Source organism: Mauremys reevesii, unplaced genomic scaffold (assembly GCF_016161935.1).
Source record: "Mauremys reevesii isolate NIE-2019 unplaced genomic scaffold, ASM1616193v1 Contig2, whole genome shotgun sequence".
In the NCBI taxonomy this organism is placed as follows: domain Eukaryota; kingdom Metazoa; phylum Chordata; order Testudines; family Geoemydidae; genus Mauremys; species Mauremys reevesii.
Genome location: NW_024100826.1, coordinates 2,816,978 through 2,835,712, shown reverse-complemented (window position 1 = coordinate 2,835,712; position 18,735 = coordinate 2,816,978). Strand labels below are relative to the sequence as shown.

Genomic DNA, 18,735 nt, shown 5'->3' with positions numbered 1-18,735 from the left:
TTGCCCTTGGTGAATCCATGCTGACTGTTCCTGATCACTTTCCCCTCCTTTAAGTGGTTCAGAATTGATTCCTTGAGGACCTGTTCCATGATTTTTCCAGGGACTGAGGTGAGACTGACTGGCCTGTAGTTCCCTGGATCTTCCTTCTTCCCTTTTTTAAAGATGGGCACTACATTAGCTTTTTTCCAGTCATCCGGGACCTCCCCCGATCGCCATGATTTTTCAAAGATAATGGCCAATGGCTCTGCAATCTCATCGGCCAACTCCTTTAGCACCCTCGGATGCAGTGCATCCGGCCCCATGGACTTGTGCTCGTCCAGCTTTTCTAAATAGTCCTGAATTACTTCTTTCTCCACAGAGAGCTGGTCACCTCCTCCCCATACCGTGCTGCAGAGTGCAGCTGTCTGGGAGCTGACCTTGTCTGTGAAGACAGAGGCAAAAAAAGCATTGAGTACACTAGCTTTCTCCACATCCTCTGTCACTAGGTTCCGTCCCTCATTCAGCAAGGGGCCCACACTTTCCTTGACTTTCTTCTTGTTGCTAACATGCCTGAAGAAACCCTTCTTGTTACTCCTAACATCTCCAGCTAGCTGCAACTCCAAGTGTGATTTGGCCTTCCTAATTTCACACCTGCATGCCTGAGCAACACTTTTATACTCCTCCCTGGTTATTTGTCCAATCTTCCACTTCTTGTAAGCTGTTTTTTTGTGTTTAAGATGAGCAAGGATTTCACTGTTAAGCCAAGCTGGTCGCCTGCCATATTTACTTTTCTTCCTACACATCGGGATGGTTTGTTCCTGCAACCTCAATAAGGATTCTTTAAAATACAGCCAGCTTTCTTCGACTCCTTTCCCCGTCATGTTATTCTCCCAGGGGACCTTGCCCATTAGTTCCCTGAGGGAGTCGAAATCTGCTTTTCTGAAGTCCAGGGTCTCTGTTCTACTGCTCTCCTTTCTTCCTTGTGTCAGGATCCTGAACTCGACCATCTCATGGTCACTGCCTCCCAGGTTCCCATCCACTATTGCTTCCTCTACTATTTCTTCCCTGTTTGTGAGTTTGTGATTGATTTATCGTGTCTAGACTGGATGTGATAAATCGATCCCTGCTGGATCAATCGCTGCCTGCCGATCCGGCCAGTAGTGAAGACATACCCTTAGATACACCTATGTGAAAGATGACCTTGTATTGCACAATTTAAAGGAATTGGGTCTGACATGACATTTTTTAACTGAGGCTTCGGTGACCCTTGATCATTTTGTGCTCAGAATACAGAAAATAGCAGTGATCTCCCAGCATGTTACTTTTCATTTATTCCCTGGGTTCAGAACAGTGTCATTAGACATATTAGTTCCTCTTTCTTTATAGCTTTTGCCTTGAATTGAATGTAATGTTTCAGTTGATGCAATAGCAGTTCTGTAGCATTTTTATTAGTTGATCTGTGAAGCAGAAAGGGTTTAATGTTAGCGTGCAATATAGAGAACTGCAAAATTTGATTTAATATTTTTTTAAAGTGGAGATTCCTACATCAATTTTTATTTTGAGTAGTGTAGACGGGCGGACTCACTGCTGCGGCACCTCCTGCTGGTGACTTCAGGAATTAGCTCGGTTCCAGCTCCAGAGCGCCCTCTGCAGGCCGGTGATCCGTCTGTCCTCTGGCCCCATGTCCCTCTCATGTCCCCATGTCCCTTTTACATGGGGTGCTGCCCCCTGGCAGTAACCCCTTTCTCTCAGGGTCTCCCCTCCCCAGGGAACGCCCACCCTCTATCCCCACCTTGCCTCAGTATATGGCTACTGTCAGTCATTGTCTAGCTCCATGCCCTGGGGCAGACTGCAGTATCAGCCTACTCATCACTGGCAAGGTTGGGTTTGGGCCTGCTGCCTTGGCCTACCCCTGGGCTGCCCTCTGCAACCCCCAGTACCTATTAGCCCAATGCTAGGCCGCAGCCTGGGGCTTTCCAGGCTAGAGCTCCCCAGCCTTTCCCCAGCCCTGCTCCACTCAGGTACCTTGCGGCTAGCTCCCTGCAGCCAGGCCCATCTCCCTCTACAGCCAGAGAGAGACCACCTTGGGCTTCTGGCTTCCCTGGCCTTCTTATAAAGGCCCTGTTGCTCAGTTTGGGGCGTGGCCCCAGCTGCAGCCACTTCCCCCAATCAGCCCAGCCTAAAGGCTGCTTTCTCCAGCCACAGCCCCTTCCCAGGGCAGTTTTTAACCCCTTCAGGGCAGGAGCAGGGGGCCACCCTGCTACAAGTAGTATAATTAGTATTACTGTTACTAATACTTACTGGTTTTACTAACAAGGTGGTCATATCTTTGTAGACAATGAGCCAAAACATATTGCGGCAGGTATACAATGAGGCATTTGACAACTAAACTTTGTTGTAAAAACATTAGCGTAGAGCACTATTGATACTTCATCTAGCATCTTATGTACACACTCATACAGTCCTCACCTTGAACAAATCTGTCACGTAAGACACCAGTTCTCACATTTCACTTAAGTTATTGCCAGTGTTCATAGATTTTAAGGCCAGAAGTGACCGTAGTGATCATCCAGTCAGACCTTCTACATAGGGTTACCAGATAGCAACTGAAAAAAAAGAGACAGGGGGGTGGGGGGTAATAGGCATCTATATAAGAAAAAGTCTTAAAAAATGGGACTGTTCCTATAAAAACGGGACATCTGGTCACCCTACTTCTGCATAACACAGATCATAGAACTTCCTGAAATAATTCCTGTTTGAACCAATTCCTGATTCATGACACCTAAAATGTAATACAACAGTATTCCCAAGCTGCTTAAAGCTGAGACCCTGTTCAGGAAAACAAAACTCATTGTGCTTCCCTCCAACTGCATCCTGTGATGTTAAAGGCCTACTTATATTTTAGATCTCAAAATATACTTCTCTCCTTTTTTACAAGATTTGATGAGCGGGTAGTTAATAATGTTGATATTTGAAAAGAAATGAATGGGTGGTGCATACCTCAGAGCTATTTTTTCAGGCTCTGCAAACTCGGGCAGACACCTATGTATTAGTTACACTTGGATTACATTTTGAAGGTTTCTTCTGCAACAATAGCAGCTACAGACTAACTTTTTAAAAATGAAAACTGAAACTCTGGAGACTAGTTGACATTGGTCTGGTGTGACAATTTGGCCTACAACATTTTGCCTGCTTGGGAATTAACCATGAAAAATAGGTCAAGCTATTTTCAATACAAATGTTTTAAAAAGGTGCAGGAAAATCAAACAAGAGACTAAATTAGTCTAAACAAAAAGGCGTTCTAATATAACACAAGGACTGTGTTAAGAGATGTGAATAAAAGATTAATAGACCAAAACTGGTGTAGTGGTGTAGGCCTAATCAGTAAAGAAAATAATGAGGGGGTGGACTATGCCATGTACCTTCCTCTCCTTCTTTAAAAAAAAAAAATAAAAGACTTTAAAAAAAAAGCATCATGGCATCTCAGCTCAGCCCAGCTCATCTCATCTTCCCTGACCCCGAGAAAGAAAGAATAGACAAGACTGAAGGACTTTCTTACCTAATTGTCAAGGGCTCCAATCAGAGGCACATAAGACCCTATTCTGTCTCCTTTCACTTTTTGTATGTTACTTTCTGCCCAATGATATTTCCTTCCATGGGCGTCACGTGAGGCCCCCTTCGGGGAGGGTAGCTACGCAGCTCCGCCCCTGGCGCCCAAGACCCCACCCCTGGTGCCCGAGACCCCACCCCTACCCCCTGTCTGCTGGAGCCCTGAGTGCCCGTCTCTCTCCCCGCCCCCCACAGCCAGAAGACCCCCAGCTGAACCACCGTGGGCCCCCAGACAGCACCAGTGCCAAGCCACCAGCTGCCCCCAGTGCCAAGCCGCTGGCCGGCCTCAGCATCAGCCCCCAGTGCTGGCCTGGCCTCAGTGCCGGCCCCCAGCACCGGGCTGCCAAGCCACCCCCAGCGCCGGGTCGCCCCCAGTACCAGACCACCAGTCGGCCTCAGTGTCTGCCCCAGCACTGGGCTGCCGGCCAGACTCAGTGCTGGGTCGCCCCCAGCGCCGGCCCCCAGTGCCAGCCCGCTGACCTCTGGCCGGCAGCAGAGCTGAGCTCCCGCCAGCTTGGGCACTGCATGGGGGAGAGGGCGAAGCATGGGTGGGGCCAGAGCTTGGTTTAGGGGAGTATTAGCCTCCCCATGCCTATTGTACCCACCGCCCATGTTTCCTCCTATCCTCTCTCTCACTCATTCAGCTTTTTCATCGAATCCTCAAACCCACTGTACTGCAAACACCACCACAGCAAAATAAAAGGCCTCTCCAGCCCTGCCCTGTCCGGAAAAAAATGATCCCTAAGTGGAATGTGAGCCAGGGTCCACGCAACAAGTGTCATGGCTGACCTGCCAGCCTAAAGCATCTATTCAAGACTGACCAGCCGTCCAGTGCTCCAAAAATATAAACCAAAACCTCCACCTTTTCTATCCTGTCTCTTTTCCACTTTGTGTGTCTGTCTGTCTGTTAAAAACAGAAGTGAATACCCTTTACACAACAGGACTGAGAGTAAAATTAACCCTTTTCTTTCCATCAAAGAATGGTTGTTGGTAAAAATAAGACACTAATATTTTACCTCAACATTTTTTTAATGGATTTTAATTGTTTATTTTGCATAATTACTCAGTTTCAGGTTCAGTTGAAATGCTTATTGTAATTTCTTGTTTTTTTATGTTTAATCTATAATCTTCCAAATTTAAAATAAATGCTTTTGAGAGTTCTTTGTCAAAAAAAAAAAAGAAAAGAAAAAGAAAACAGTCTCTGTTTAAAAAACAAAACAAAACAAAAACCTCAATCCCCCAAACCTTAACTCCTTTGGCCTGTAAAATCAATACAATATTTGCTGGTGCTGTGACTTGGGTTGTTTTATAGCTTTTTATCTTGTTTTAGGATTTTACTTATTGAGTTTGTTTTAGGGTTTATTTGTTTAAGTAGAGGGCTTTGTATTTGAGAATTTTATTTTTTGATAAAAATCATCTTAAAATTATGCTTTTTATATTGAGGATGTGTTTGGCCTGTGTTTGATTTGTTTACATTTTTAAATAATATTTAGAAATATTTTGGGGGGGGGTTAATATTTTAATATTTAGATTTTTGCTGAGCTGTTATGGAGTTTTTAAAGGTACTGTATTTTTTTAAAGTAATAAATATTCTTTTAAGATTTTGCTGATATTTTGTTGATAAAAATGTTATTTATTTTGTAATTGTTGTAGACATTTATTTTAATAACTGTTTTATTTAAATGTTTGAGAATTAAATTTTTGTCTTAATTTTTACTTTTTTAAATAATAGAGTATTTGTACTAGTTGGATTATTTTTATTTGAATTAAATATTTTTTATTTGGAATTGCATTTGTTTAGTGTTTGTGTTATTATTACAGGGTTATTTGTTTTATGGTTTTTAAAATTAATTTAGGGTTTTTAATAACTTTAGACTGATGTAAAGATAACTTAAATTTTTGTTGATTTTTAATAGTTATTTTGTTTTTGTAAATCTGTACTTATTAAACTATAATCTTAAAAAAATTAGTCTAAAAACCTATTAATATAAATAAAACATGATATTAAAATAATGCCTAATAAGCAATAAAATATAGGTCCAAAAATTAATAAACCACAAAGTGTAATTATTAAATCTGTTATGGCAACAGCACACCACACCCCAAAAAGCCCGAACTTTGCGCCCATTGAGCAATGCCTCCAACTTATCCCTGTGAGAGGGACTGTATCCTCCTTAAGCATGTGGAGGACAGTAGGGAAAGTGCACAAGAATATCAGGGGGCTTATCTTTAGGTTTAGGTTGGGTTCAGTGAACATGAGTTCCAGTGTGATTCTGTGGCAAAGAGAACCGATGTGAATAAACATTACATATACATAAACTAGGAGAATATTGAGTAGGGAAGATATATTACCCTTGTATTTATCACTGGTGCAACCACTGCTGAAATACTGTGTTCAGTACTGGTGTCAACAGTTCAAGAAGGATGTTGGTAAATTGGAGAGAGGTCAGAAAAGAGCCACAAGAATGATTAAAGTATTAGAAAACATGCCTTATGGCGAGAGCCTCAAGGAGCTTGCTCTGTTTAATTTAACAAAAAAGAAGGTTAAGAGTGACTGGATCATGGTCTCTAAGTACCTACATGTGAAACAAAAATTGATAATAATGGACTCTTCAGCCGAGCACACAAAAGGTATAACAAGATCCAGTGGCTGAAAGTTGAAGCTAGACAATTTCAGAATGGAAATAAGGAGCACATTTTTTTTAGCAGTGAAAGTAATCAACTATTGGAACAATTTACCAGGTTTCACGGTTGGTTGTCCATCACTGACCATTTTTAAATCAAGGTTGGAGGGTTGTCTTAAAGATATCCTCTAGTTCAAACAGGAATTAATTCAAGGAATTCCTGTGACTTGTGTTAAACAGGAGGTCAGACTACATGATCAAAATGATTGTTGTCAGTTGTTGGCTGCGTGTTTGTTCTTGATGTGTGCTGTGCCAGCACTGCGCAGATAGCTGACGCAACAGACCTTGATTGAATTGCCCAAGAAGACCACAGACTCATTTCAGTAGCGAAGGTACTCGGCCAGGTTTATTGTTGATGAAGCATGGTCCTAGTATCCCATAGACTCTACAGGACCACTAACACATGTATACCAGCCCAGTGAACAGCGGGACTTTCCATCTCCCCCTTGGCCAGACAAAGACACCCCTTCTTTATGCACTGATACAAACAAGTTACGTATTGCCCTTCTGATGTGGTTACCACCCTTTACAATGTATATGTTGGTGCGATCAAAACATCTCTATCCATTACGCTGTCATCCTGACCTTATCTTTAAGAGGGACCAGTGTGTCTCTGTACCATCTTCAGTGAATGTGCTTACACCATATCTTGGTATCGGGGTGTTCTGGCATTAACCTTCTGGAATGTGTTTATGTGACTACTTTTAGTGCCTAGGAGTGCTTGTGTTTTTGCAATACCAGTCCTGTTTTTGCCAGGTTCTGTGAACTTGTAAATAGGCGTATGCTGAAGCGGGGCCTGACTTTTGATCATATCTTGACTGTTGCTAACTTTGCTTTGCCTCAGCAGGGCTTGATTTTAGTTCAGGGCTTAGGCCTTACACCAGGCCCCTTATAGCTGGCCTCATGTCTCAGGCTCTCTCTTTCTACTGCAGTGATCACTTACAGTGCATTTTCAGAGATTATAAAGCCGCAGTTCCAAGGGGTGGGGAATTGGCCACCTCATTTTAAATTCTGCTTTTGGGTAGCAATACATGAGCATCCTAAGCATGGGTAGAAAAAATAATTGTACTTATAAGTTGTGTTATTAATATTTTTCCTGAATTTGTTCTTGCAACTGCTTTAATGAAGAATGTTAAGAGAGCACACTGTTCCTAATGCATCTTTTTTAAATTACTCATCAGTAGATAATATCAAAATTGATTTAGATCTTTGCAATGATAACTGTTAATACTTCACCTTTTTTTAAAGCATTAACCTGACACGTTTTTTTCTTGACATACAGTATATTCCATTGAATTATGTCAAACAGAAATTAAAACGTCCAGAGATGTCATTAGGACCCTTGTTTGATGAGTTATTGATGTCTCATATTTTCCTTGGGAACATTTTCAAATCTTTGCATTTTCTCCAGAAACTTCTGGGAATTAAACTTCATTTTTCCCAATGAGTACAGCATAGTGACTGGGTTTTTAGTGGCTTTTGTAAGTTTGAGATCTCCTGCAGACAGAAGGCTTCTTGCACTTGACACTGGGATGGTGGTATAAAGGATGCAGAAACATCCGCTGAGGAATACCCTTGGGGCAAGGGAAGTGTTCCTGAGTGTAAGGGCTACTCTGATTTCTGCTGGGGGCCAGACATAGCTCTGTGTCCTTGTGCAGATGCAATATTATACACCCTGCACTAGGATGGGCAGTTGGCATGAGAGTTGGGTATGTTGGCATTGTCAGCAAGGGAATTCTTAGATGGCCAGTTTTAGCCAGATTACAGCTTCAAATGATCTGGTTCAGGGCTACCATCCGTAGAAGTAATTTATAGGAAAGAATGCAGTATACCATTCTTATTCTTACTTAATGTAAGATCTATATTGAATGAGGCAAGAGAATGCAGGAACACTAACTCTATTCTGCCATTGGCTGGTTCCTTTGAGGTGCAGGATTTTTCTCTTCCTGTCCTTAACTCTTATGGTCGGATACTGAGTGTAGTTGCTACAGTCCACCGAGGGCAGTTTCATTGCTAAATGAAATAATTTCAGTATCTAGTGGAGAAAGTAAGTAAGGACGTGTTATTTACTCCTTATAACACACGAATTCGGGGTCACCAAATGAAATTAATAGGCAGCAGGTTTAAAACAAACAAAAGGAAGTATTTTTTCACACAATGCAGTGTCAACCTGTGGTACTCATTGCCAGAGGATGTTGTGAAGGCCAAGACTATAACAGGGCTACAAAAAGAGCTAGTTAAGTTAATGGAGGATAGGTCCATCAATGGGCACGGATGGTATCCCTAGCCTCTGTTTGCCAGAAGCTGGGAGTGAACGACAAGGGATGATTACCTGTTCTGTTCATTCTGTCTGGGGCACCTGGCATTGGCCACTGTCAGAAGACAGAATGCTGGGCTAGATGATCCTTTGGTCTGACCCAGTATGGCTGTCCTTATGTTCTTATATGTATAATATAAAAATATTGAAACCAACATAACAGCCAGGCAAAGCATGAGATAATAGTCTAACTTATACCAGTTCTTCATAGAAAATATAATCTCACTCTAAAAGGTTGCTGAAAAATAGAAATGAGAAGACAGTCAAATAGCCCTATACTCTTCCTGGAATCAGAGCTTTTGCAAAAAGTGCAAAGGAGTTGCAATCTGGCCGTTGCTGGGGCCAGCTGAGAGTTGGCTTGGGGTGAAGGAGGGTGATTGTCATCTGGCAGAAAGCTGGCATAATCAGCTGCTGCATCAACTACCCCGCCACGTACCATGGCATAAGATGTGGTTTAGGGGCACATTGGGTGGAAGTCTGCTGCTCTTCACCAGTTTTCAACTACAGAATGTTCTCTTGGGGGAACATAGACTATCAGGGTTGGAAGGGACCTCAGGAGGTCATCTAGTCCAACCCCCTGCTCAAAGCAGGACCAATCCCCAACTAAATCATCTCAGCCAGGGCTTCCTCAAGCCTGACCTTAAAAACCTCTAAGGAAGGAGATTCCACCACTTCCCTAGGTAACCCATTCCAGTGCTTCACCACCCTCCTAGTGAAAAAGTTTTTCCTAATATCCAACCTAAACCTCCCCCACTGCAACTTGAGACTGTTACTCCTTGTTCTGTCATCTGGTACCACTGAGAAAGTCTAGATCCATCCTCTTTGGAACCCCCTTTCAGGGAGGTGAAAGCAACTATCCAATCCCCCCTCATTCTTCTCTTCTGCAGACTAAACAATCCCAGTTTCCTCAGCCTCTCCTCATAAATCATGTGCTCCAGTCCCGTTGGACTCTTTCCAATTTTTCCACATCCTTCTTGTAGTGTGGGGCCCAAAACTGGACACAGTACTCCAGATGAGGCCTCACCAATGCTGAATAGAGGGGAATGATCATGTCCCTCAGTCTGCTGGCAATGACCCTACTTATACAGCCCAAAATGGCATTAGCCTTCTTGGCAACAAGGGCACACTGTTGACTCATATCCAACTTCTCGTCCACGGAAACCCCTAGGTCCTTTTCTGCAGAACTGCTGCCTAGCCACTTGGTCCCCAGCCTGTAGCAGTGCATGGGATTCTTCTGTCCTAAGTGCAGGACTCTGCACTTGTCCTTGTTGAACCTGATCAGATTTCTTTTGGCCCAATCCTCTAATTTGTCTAGGTCCCTATGTATCCTATCCCTACCTTCCAGCTTGGGCACTGGCTACCTTCCAGCGTATCTACCACTCCTCCCAGTTTAGTGTCATCTGCAAACATAACCAGCGGGACTAAAGTTAGAACACTTCCACCTGCTCCAAGCCACCGTGTATATCAGGAATCATAGAATATTAGGATTGGAAGAGACCTCAGGAGGCCATCTAGTCCAATCCCCTGCTCAAAGCAGGACAATACTACTACCATTTCCTTGATGGCCTGCTCCCACTCTCAAAAACACTAAGCAGATCATGGTGCAGGGGAGAATCTGGCCCAAACAATCAAAATGTCTGACAAATATCACCTTCCCACCCACTCTGTTTATTCTCCAGGTTACTGCTGCATACTTTAAATGAAGCCCTCAGTTTGGTCATGCAGAACAATGGGCAGAGGATGTAAGGCAACATAATCTAAGGCTCCGATCCACAGAGGTACTTAGGAGTTACAACACCTAACCCCTAGGCTGGCTAGTGCAGTGGTTCTTAAATAGATTTGATAGAGCCTCCCTTCTTTGTGTCTGTAGTTGTTTACATGCTTCCCCCCCACACCCCTCCATACATATACCGCCACCCTGCTCTGAAGGCAGAGCAGAGAGCAGTGGCTGCTGGCTGGGCGCCCAGCTCTGAAGGCAGCATTGCACCAGCAGCAGCACAGAAGTAAGGGTGGCAATGTGAAAAGTGATATTTGTCAATATCAGCAGACAATACTTGAGACAGCCTTACTTCTGCACTGCTGCCGCCACTGAGAGGCTGATAGCTGGAGCCCCACTGCCTCCGGGAGAGAGATTGGAGATGAGAGAAGGAGAACCCAAGCCCGGGTGGCAGGACTCCAGCTGCTGCTTTATCCCCACCAGGGGTGGCTCTAGACATTTTGCCGCCCCAAGCACGGAGGGTCCGCTGGTCCCACGGGAAGCCGCGGGACCAGCGGACCCTCCGCAGGCATGCCGCCGAAGGCAACCTGCCTGCCGCCCAAGCGGCGACCGGCAGAGCGCCCCCCACGGCTTGCTGCCCCAGGCACGCGCTTGGAGCGCTGGTGCCTGGAGCCGCCCCTGATCCCCACTTCCCAGGTGTGCACAGCCCTTCTACACAAGCCCCAGGCACCCACGGCTGACAGCCAGAGCTCTTCAACAACAACAAAAAATGCACACAGCTCGCACCTCCCTTAACACATGCCTGTGCCTCCCTAGGGGCCCAGTCCCGTAGTTTGAGAATCGCTGCTCTAGTGGAGTCCTCAGCCTCGAATTAGGTTCCCAAGCTCCCCAAACAACAGACAGGGAGAGTTATGTGCCTAAGATAGGGATCCTCAGAAGCCAGCATACCAGGCAGGGAGCAGCCTAAGCTACCCAGGAGTGAAATGCAGAGGAGAAGGGCAGGGCTTAGGCCCAGAGCCTCAAGGGTTTTTAGGCCCCATACTGATAGGTCAGAGGCAGGCACTTTAGGCCAACTCCTCAGAGGTGTTTAGGTGCTTACCTCTCATTAATTTCAGTGGGAGTTAGGCATCTAAATATCTTTGAGGATCTGGGCCATCCCTCCACTGTGAGCCCTTTACTGAAGTTAGACAGCTAAACAGATCAGCTGCTATGGCAGCCCATGTCCTGACGTCCAAAACACAGCTCTTTCTTTCAGGGGCAGGAGAAGAGAGAAGGAGCATACACAGGTGTACCCTGACTAGCCAATAGCCTGCTTAGTAGGGCACATAGGATGTGGGAGGCCGAAGTTCAAATCCCTGCTCTGTCTTGTATGCATCGGGATTAAACCCACATAGCTGGTGAGTGCCATAACTACCAGGCTATTGGGTAGTCTTGGGAGGTTTCTCTCAATCACTCCTATCGATGCTGTTCCACTTTTATAGAGTAGGGAGGTGAACCTGGCTCACTTGTTTTGTGAGTGCCCTACTCATTAGGCTGTGTTGTTGTTATTGCATTACTGTAGCACCTGAGGAGCCCTGGTCATGGACCAGGACATCATTAGGCCAGGCACTGGATCAATAACACAAAGAAGGCTCCTGCCCCAGGAACAGTCTTTCTCTCTGTGTCCCAATGCATATTTAATTATGTACAGAAAGTGTAGCAGCTCCAACTGGAGAGAATGAGAGACACCTGTCTCAGAATATCCAGCAGCATGGTGGTTAGGCACTGATGTGGGCAACCTGCTCCAAATGAGGCAAAGAGAGATTTGAACTTGGGTCTCCCAGATCCTGCATCAGCTCCCTAACCAGCAGGGAAGACACAAACATACATCTGTAGAAAAATTCTTGACTTGCTCAGACCTAGTTGACTTTTTCTTAGGTTGTTGGTGTGCTCAGAGCACACCAATGGGAATGGGCTCCACTGGGGAGATATACACTCCCCTGTCTAGTTGGGAATCCTACTTTGGGGCCCCTAGGGCTCCAGCTGGAGCTTTGTCAGTGCTGCCTGGCAGAAACTTAGGGCATGTCTTCACTACTGGTAGCGCTACATCAGCGCTGCTGCATCAATGCAGCTGCGCCGATATAGTGTGCCTGATGAAGATGCGCTATGTCTGCAGGAGAGCCCTCTCCTGGCAATGTAATTACTCCACCTCAACAAGAGGCGGAAGCTATGTCGGTGGGAGAGCATCACCTGCTGACATAGCGTGGTGTGGACACCACTTTAAGTCGATGTAACTTGCGTCACTCAGGAGGGTGGCTTTTTCACACGCCTGAGCAAGTAAGTTGCATTGACTTTAGCAGTAGTGTAGACAAGCTGTTAGACACCTTGGTGTTTGGTGACAACTGCACGGTGTTTTGAGAATGTCACAGTGATGCCTAAATTGTGCCTAAAGATGCAGAAAGGAGCCTAAATACCTTTGTGGATCTGGCGTTAAATGTTTGAAATTCTAATCATGAGGTAGCTCTGTCATCGCAGAGAGCAAATGAAGAATAAGTATTATTTGTTGATAAAAAGCTAATAGGCCTGGAACATGTAGCCTGATTTGGGGAGGGTTAGTAGGGACAGTGGAATTTATCCACTTAATTTAGTTGTATTTAATAATTAATTTTCTAATTAATTAAGAATGTTAATAATAATTGATAAATATTAATAATATGGATATGGCTCGCCAATATGTGTGATCAGAAGATAAAGTTCGTCTTGAATCAGGCTTCACAGAATTTATACAAGGAGATTGGGGAATGTGACAGAAAAACTATACTGAGACAGAATTAGTCAAACAAGACCTTTTATTTAAAATCAATGAAACAAGAAGTAAATGTAAAATGTTAAAAGCAGTATGAGATTACAAAGTTACAAAATATCACAGTTCTTAATGCACTTTGCAACAGTAGTACTAGAGTGAATTTCACATCTTTGCTAGAGGAAGTTACAAAGAAACTGGCTATGAGTTAAACCCTTCTTAGTATAGATGCTTTAGAGTAAAACAGAAATAAGTTCATACTTACAGCTGTGAAAAGAAATACCATCAGTAGTTGACAGCCTTCAAAGGGGAGACGGGGTGAGACGATGGGAAATAGATGGGTAATGGAGGATTACCACCCTTTTTATAGGGAGAAATCCTTCCTCCTATGCCCAAATTTGTCTTTCCCCCATGGAAAGGTGAGGGTACCTGTTTTCATAGGCTGACCTTTGTGTACGTATTAAATGACAACTATCTACGTATCTTGTGGTGTACTTGTTAGATTTTGTGGGCAGAAATACTCTCCTTTTGCACCTAACTAGGTGAAAGGTTAGCAGATATTCAAAAAGTCCCTAGACAATTTGCGTAGGTTTGTCTCCTATTATTACTTTTCTGAGTAAGGGTCTTAAAGGTTGCTTTCAGCATCACAGAGGAAATAGGCCAGGATGTCTGGCCTAGAAGCTTCTAGGTATCTTGCATTACAGCTTATTGCAAATTCTATTAATCTATGCAGCCTACACACTTTTATCAAAAAGACATTTTATACAGACCAACAGATTAATCCTCAGGGCTACAAACAGGACTATATTGTTGTCAATGGGCTGATTTTAAAAGTTTTGTATGTATGAGCCTGACGTTTCAGACCCTCAGCCATAGAAGGACTCCTGGTCTTCGTCCAGCTTTTCATGCATCCCATCTATTCTTTTACACATTGTTATTTTTAAATCTTGTAACCAGGTGGCCCATCCAGAAGTTGCTGAGAGGGTAGCTGCCCCAGAAGAAGCTCCTTCCTTCTCCTCAGAAGAACGTGGTTTAAAAAAATCTCGAGATGTATTTGGTTTAGATTTCGGCATAACAACAGTTAAACAACAGCCCACAGCAGACTCTGAGGTAACTAGAGTGCATGTGAAAAACAAAATACTGCAAACTAAATTCTACTCCAGTAGAGAGAGAACTAGGCCTTTCCATTTTCTCTTTTCAGCTTTTTCCTTCTTTCCTTGAAAACTAACTTGATCTACTTTGCTTCTCAGTTCTAAACAATTAATTTAGAAGCTTAAAGGGCTTTTCTCTGCACATGTTTTAAATCAGTTTAGTGAAACCAGTGCAAACTCCTGCATGGATGCTCTCAATTGAATTTAATCCTGATTTATATTGGTCCACTTTAAATACTTGAATGTTTACATTATTTTTATAGTTGTCACAACATGACTGTAATCTCAACTGCGTGGATGGCTCATGGAGAGAGAGGCTATATTGAATGTAGGCAGAACCCAAATCTGTATAGGGCTTTATACATCAAATCAGTGCCTTGATCAGCATCATGGAGAGAATTGGTAACTAGTATAGTCTAGACAGCACATGTTCTGTTCACAAGAAGCACCTAAAAGTATTGCTGCATTCTACAGTAGCTGAATTATGCAGGTGATGTTCAGGGTAGCCACAGCAGGGTATAGCAATAATCCATCCTGGAGATAAAAAGGCAAAGATGACTGTGGAAGTCCGCATCTGAGAGCAAAAGTCACAACCAAGAGCTAAAGGAACTCCAGATTGTAAATCTGATTGACATTAAGCAGGCAAACAACTTCAACAGATGGAGGAAGGATTACAGCAGCCCTCTGCTCTAGAGGGTTCTCCTGAACTACCAAGATCAACATTCTGTGCCTGGATGGAACTTCAGTCACTGTTTCATCTAGATCCCTATCTCGGTCAGGCTCAGGCACTAAGTGGGGAAGATCACACTGATTAGATTGGGTGAAAATGAGACCTAGAGCTGACAGGTGCCATCATGCTGATGGTGCTGCAACTTCACTGCTCCTGTGCACTTTGAATGAGAGGAGTGACAATAGAACCCTGCAATATCCCACACAGGAGGGCCATTGAGGTGGGTGAACAGTCAAGAAAACTACCCTCTGGGATTTTCCTAGAGGAAAGATGGAGACATTCAAATGGGAATCCATCCATCATGGTCAGATCAAGTCAACAACGTTCCAAACATTCCATGGCTAATGGTACCAAAGGCTGCTGACAGATTTGATAAATCATCTGCCAACAAGGCAAATGTGTTTTCTGTGCCATTGCACACAAAATATTATGCTAATAGGATTTTACTCAGCTGCAAAATCAAGACTCAAAAGTTTGGCAATGTCAGAATTAAGGTTTTCCATACAAGCCTCCCCCAAACTTGCCTGGAGGAGCTCCAGGTCAGCTGCACCCATGCCTCCTCTTCCCAGACCCTAAGCTGCTATGGGGAAAAGCGTCTCACTCTTGTCTGAAGAAGCTTTTCATATGCCCCATGCAGGTTCCGGGGTGGCTGAGGAGGCGGTATTTGCTACTCAGCTTCCTGGGTTCATCCGTATTCTCTCTGGAGTCTGCTGTCCACGATCATTATAACAGTCTTACCATGGAGTCATAGGCAGTCCCCTTAGACTCTCCAGGCTGTCTTGCCACCCAGACAAACTGGACTTCGTGATAACATTTACACCAAAATCACACCATATGCATGTTGCTTACAGTCCCAAGAGACCAGTCACTTACCCTAGACAATTGGTACCCTAGATCTTACACCAAAGACCACATCTGTGGCCAATCCTTTAATAAATGATCTGATTTTTTACAGGTTAAAGCAAGCTAACATATACACACAAATGAGTTACCATCTAAATCCTAAGAAGAGCAACAGAGTTGTTTTGATCTGTCAATTCAAAGTGTCTTTCAGAGCAGACTCATGAGGTAACCCTTGGGAACTCTGTCTTCAGTTTGGTTTCTCTGGCCCTGTAAGAGTTCAAACAGCAAATAGATGAAAAATCTTCATAGAATATCAGGGTTGGAAAGATCATCTAGTCCAACCCCCTGCTCAAAGCAGGACAAATCCCTAGCTTTTTTTTTTTTTTAAACCCCAGTTCCCTAAATGGCTCCCTCAAGGATTGAACTCACAACCCTGGGTTTAGCAGGCTAATGCTCAAACCACTGAGCTAACCCCCCTGACCCCATCACTCACATCAACAATTTTTATTTCCTCTTCCAGAATTCAGATAGATGAGACCAGGCCTTTTGCACATACTTCTCCATGGGTAGATAGGGCAGTTAACAAAGCTTTTGTCTTATAATGGCTCACTTAAATTTTTATAGTGCTCCTGGATGGATTGGCGACAATTCCCATGCCTGGGTTCACAAGTTCAGAGCAAACATTTTCAAAGTTATAAAGCAAAACTTACATATTTTCTTAAAGCATGCAATACAGACAGCAAGTGAGATTAATGCATGCAGCAACATACAAGCATTTCCTAGAGTCTAAACACAAAATACATTCTTATAAGACTAACACCTGTTTTGAGCAAAAACTAACATACAGGTGAACGGGTCTGGTCTCCAGTTATGAATCTGTCAGTTCTTAGCTAATGCCTGCAATTTTGTCGAGAGCTGGCACCTGGTTACACTGCTGCTTATCACTGTAGTGTCTGAGCTCAATTCTCATGGTAGGATCTGGCAGAGTCTTTCTAAGAGGGGTGGCTAAATGGTGGAGAATGGAGAGCAGAGTTCTATTCCCAGCTTGTGTAAACTATGAAGCTGTTTTTCAATGTGAAGGGCACAAAGTTAACATCAATTAACAGAAGAAGTGAATATAGAACAGATGGTTTCCAGTTCCCAGGGTAGTGCATCATTTCTTGTTCTAAGGGTGGGTGGTAGCAGCAGGAGGACAAAGATCTGTTTGTGGATGTTCTGGGAGTTAGGTGCCCCAGCACCTGTGTTCCCTATAAACTGTGCACTTGGGTGGCAGTGCAGGAGAGGTTCAAGATTAGCAGAGCATGCACAGCCAGCAGCATGTGTTCAGGTGCCCCTCCCACCATGTTGCTCTGTCCTGCAGCTACTCCCGGGACCCTCCTGATGTCTGTGCAAAGCAGGGCGGAGGAGGGTGCTGATGTCACGGTGTCCCCCCTCCCACCATACCCTATCTCCATAGAGCAGGACAGAGGGGACAGCCTGGCTCACAAGGACTCGGAGATGCTGTGGTCTGAGGCAGGGGTGAAAGTAACTTAAGAACATAAGAACATAAGAAAGGCCGTACCGGGTCAGACCAAAGGTCCATCTAGCCCAGTATCTGTCTACCGACAGTGGCCAATGCCAGGTGCCCCTGAGGGAGTGAACCTAACAGGCAATGATCAAATGATCTCTCTCCTGCCATCCATCTCCATCCTCTGACGAACAGAGGCTAGGGACACCATTCTTACCCATCCTGGCTAATAGCCATTTATGGACTTAGCCACCATGAATTTATCCAGTCCCCTTTTAAACATTGTTATAGTCCTAGCCTTCACAACCTCCTCAGGTAAGGAGTTCCACAAGTTGACTGTGCGCTGCGTGAAGAAGAACTTCCTTTTATTTGTTTTAAACCTGCTGCCTATTAATTTCATTTGGTGACCCCTAGTTCTTGTATTATGTGAATAAGTAAATAACTTTTCCTTATCCACTTTCTCAACATCACTCATGATTTTATATACCTCTATCATGTCCCCCCTTAGTCTTCTCTTTTCCAAACTGAAGAGTCCTAGCCTCTTTAATCTTTCCTCATATGGGACCTTCTCTAAACCCCTAATCATTTTAGTTGCTCTTTTCTGAACCTTTTCTAGTGCTAGAATATCTTTTTTGAGGTGAGGAGACCACATCTGTACACAGTATTCGAGATGTGGGCGTACCATGGATTTATATAAGGGCAATAATATATTCTCAGTCTTATTCTTTATCCCCTTTTTAATGATTCCTAACATCCTGTTTGCTTTTTTGACCGCCTCTGCACACTGCGTGACATCTTCAGAGAACTATCCACGATAACTCCAAGATCTTTTGCCTGACTCGTTGTAGCTAAATTAGCCCCCATCATGTTGTATGTATAGTTGGGGTTATTTTTTCCAATGTGCATTACTTTACATTTATCCACATTAAATTTCATTTGCCATTTTGTTGCCCAATCACTTAGTTTTGTGAGATCTTTTTGAAGTTCTTCACAATCTGCTTTGGTCTTAACTATCTTGAGTAGTTTAGTATCATCTGCAAACTTTGCCACCTCACTGTTTACCCCTTTCTCCAGATCATTTATGAATAAATTGAATAGGCTTGGTCCTAGGACTGACCCTTGGGGAACACCACTAGTTACCCCTCTCCATTCTGAGAATTTACCATTAATTCCTACCCTTTGTTCCCTGTCCTTTAACCAGTTCTCAATCCATGAAAGGACCTTTCCTTTTATCCCATGACAGCTTAATTTACGTAAGAGCCTTTGGTGAGGACCTTGTCAAAGGCTTTCTGGAAATCTAAGTACACTATGTCCACGGATCCCCCTTGTCCACATGTTTGTTGACCCCTTCAAAGAACTCTAATAGATTAGTAAGACACGATTTCCCTTTACAGAAACCATGTTGACTATTGCTCA

At 43.8% G+C, this 18,735-nt stretch overlaps 1 protein-coding gene across 9 annotated transcripts in view; it reads left to right on the top strand.

Moving 5' to 3' along the window:
* LZTR1 (leucine zipper like transcription regulator 1) overlaps window positions 1–18,735 on the top strand; it is a 271,551-nt gene that overhangs the window by 118,236 nt on the left and 134,580 nt on the right. For 8 of the 9 annotated variants that reach the window (XR_005592029.1, XR_005592030.1, XM_039517962.1 and 5 more), the window contains one exon: window positions 14,046–14,198. The exons of the other annotated variant lie outside the window; for it this stretch is intronic. Coding sequence is in view for 6 of the 8 variants with exons in the window: in XM_039517962.1 (XP_039373896.1) it covers window positions 14,046–14,198 (153 nt within the window). In the remaining 2 variants the exon portion in view is untranslated. The remainder of the gene's footprint in view (window positions 1–14,045; window positions 14,199–18,735) is intronic. 9 annotated transcript variants of the gene reach the window in all.